Source organism: Nannospalax galili, unplaced genomic scaffold, assembly GCF_000622305.1.
Source record: "Nannospalax galili isolate Female #2095 unplaced genomic scaffold, S.galili_v1.0 scaffold351, whole genome shotgun sequence".
NCBI classification, from domain to species: Eukaryota; Metazoa; Chordata; class Mammalia; order Rodentia; family Spalacidae; genus Nannospalax; species Nannospalax galili.
Genome location: NW_008330327.1, coordinates 2,438,653 through 2,440,702, shown reverse-complemented (window position 1 = coordinate 2,440,702; position 2,050 = coordinate 2,438,653). Strand labels below are relative to the sequence as shown.

Here is a 2,050-nt window from a genome sequence, read left to right as displayed (position 1 = left end):
CACGTGCCAGGGTGTTAGTCGGTTTCGTGACTGTAAAAGCCCCACACTGTCACATAGCTTAAATAAGGTCATGATAAAGTACAGTATTCTTTGCATCTTCCCTCTGACTTACTTGGTAATTTTGCAAGTGTCAGGTTGAGCCCCATTCTTTAATTGTGATTCGCTGTGAGCAGAGATGCATGTCAGGAAACACTTGGGGACAGTTGAGGCAGGAGTTCCGCAAAGGTTATTCTTGGGTTAATTTCTGCAGAGAAAAAAGAAAGATTAAAAAAAGAGTTGGAGAGGATTTTACCTGTGAGATGGTAACAAACAACAAAACATTGTTAGGCTCCAAAATTCAGAAATCAGATAATGTGGGTTTGAACACCTGTGTTCAATTTTCCATGAAGTATGACTGCTTTTATGTGCTGTCCATCGGATGCCACAGTGTGACCTTGGAAATGTCAGTTAACTACTCTGCTCAGTGCTTCCCATCTCTGAAACGGGAACACCAACTGTGACACTGGAGGATGACAGTGAGGGGTGTGTGAACTAATCTTTCAGCACGTTGTGGGCCCAGGCTCCAAAATTTATGAACGCAGAAATTTCAGCTTCTCTGTCTAAGCTTTACTGCTTATATCACATTCCTTTTTTTTTTTTTTCAAAAACCGAGGACGTACGATAAATGCTTATATAATGGGGCTAATATATAGTTACACATGATTATTTTTTAAAAAATATCTAACACTGCTATGTATGGATATTGTATAAACTCTGGTGCATTTAGCATCTTTCGATCTCTGAGGTTCTAGATTTGCCTGTAAATTAGTCAGCTATGTGATTAGATGAGGCCACATGGCCTTTTCAGAATTGGGCTGATAACTGTGTAAAATCTCTGTCAGGACTGAGTTTACAGGAGTGTAACTCTCGTCCTCATAAGTAGATTCTCATTAAGGATTTAATATTATTTGAACATTTGTCTGATTAAGTTCCTATTATACTTTGTGAAAATCATATTTTTTCAATCTTAAAATTTGGTTAGACGAGAACGATTGAATTGGGGTGAAATGTCTAGTCTGTAATATTTTTTTGACAGGGTCACCTTAGTCCCAGCCTGCCTAGAACTCACTATGTAGACCAGGTTGGCCTCAATCTCACAGAGATCTGCCTGCCTCCACCTCCCGAGAGTTGGGATTAAAAGGCATGAGTCACCACATCCAGCTGGGGTGTAATCTTGACTAAACTTTTGTGACCTTTAAATGTTTTACAAAATGATTAGGGGTGATCAAATGTTGTGTGAGGTTAAATGATGTGAAATTTCATTTCCTCACTCCTTTCACAACAGAATCTGTTCCCCTTTTCCAGACTTCTCTTAGATGTTGACCAAAGAGAGACAACATCTTGGGAACCATTTTGGGGAGTGTGCAGTTAAAGTAAAAATTTGCTTCTAAGCAGTTTGCTGTAAGGGAAGTCACAGCGTTTCTCATGAAATGAAACCATGTGGGACTTCATGTCCCCTCACTGATGCTGTTCTTTATATAGAGAGAACAGAGAGGCTGCAGAGAGCCTCCCAATACTCTCATCCCCTCATATGTGCACTTCTGTCTTTTTTGTCTGTGTGCTGAGCCAGCCAGGAAGGGCACTGCAGAAGCAAGTGAGTTTCAGCCTTGTGTAGTGAATGGACAGTGTTCTGTGACTGTGATCCCCTCTCCTGTTTGCCAGGATCACATGCAGCTAAGTTCTGGGTGTGTGGTAGTAGGTGGAAGAAATTGTTTTTCTACCCCACATCAGCTTTTTAGAAAAAGGAGATTCCTTGCCCCCTACTCCTTTGAATACCTGTAGTCTGTGGGATTTAGCAGGCTTCAGCTGCTTCCTTTGGTTATTGGAACATAGACAGTGATTGGGGCTTTTCAAGTCCTTTTCCTCGGGGTGCTAGCCTAGTATTGCTTTGAATGTAAGACAAGGACATGAAACTTCATTTTCTATTCCAATATTAATACCTCTGTGGAAGAATGATGGGAGAAACACTTTAAGGAATCATTGGGACAAAAATGTCTTTAGCTTTAGGTTT

The 2,050-nt window shown here is 40.6% G+C and overlaps 2 protein-coding genes across 13 annotated transcripts in view; one reads left to right on the top strand and one right to left on the bottom strand.

The window, feature by feature from the left end:
- The window catches only part of Med12l (mediator complex subunit 12L), a 343,300-nt gene that overhangs the window by 206,289 nt on the left and 134,961 nt on the right, over positions 1-2,050 (top strand). The window lies entirely within an intron of this gene.
- The window catches only part of Gpr87 (G protein-coupled receptor 87), a 22,603-nt gene that overhangs the window by 6,569 nt on the left and 13,984 nt on the right, over positions 1-2,050 (bottom strand). Inside the window, exon 2 of the mRNA XM_008844887.1 lies at positions 113-244. Within this exon, the coding sequence (XP_008843109.1) occupies positions 113-146 (34 nt within the window). The 5' untranslated portion in view covers positions 147-244. The remainder of the gene's footprint in view (positions 1-112; positions 245-2,050) is intronic.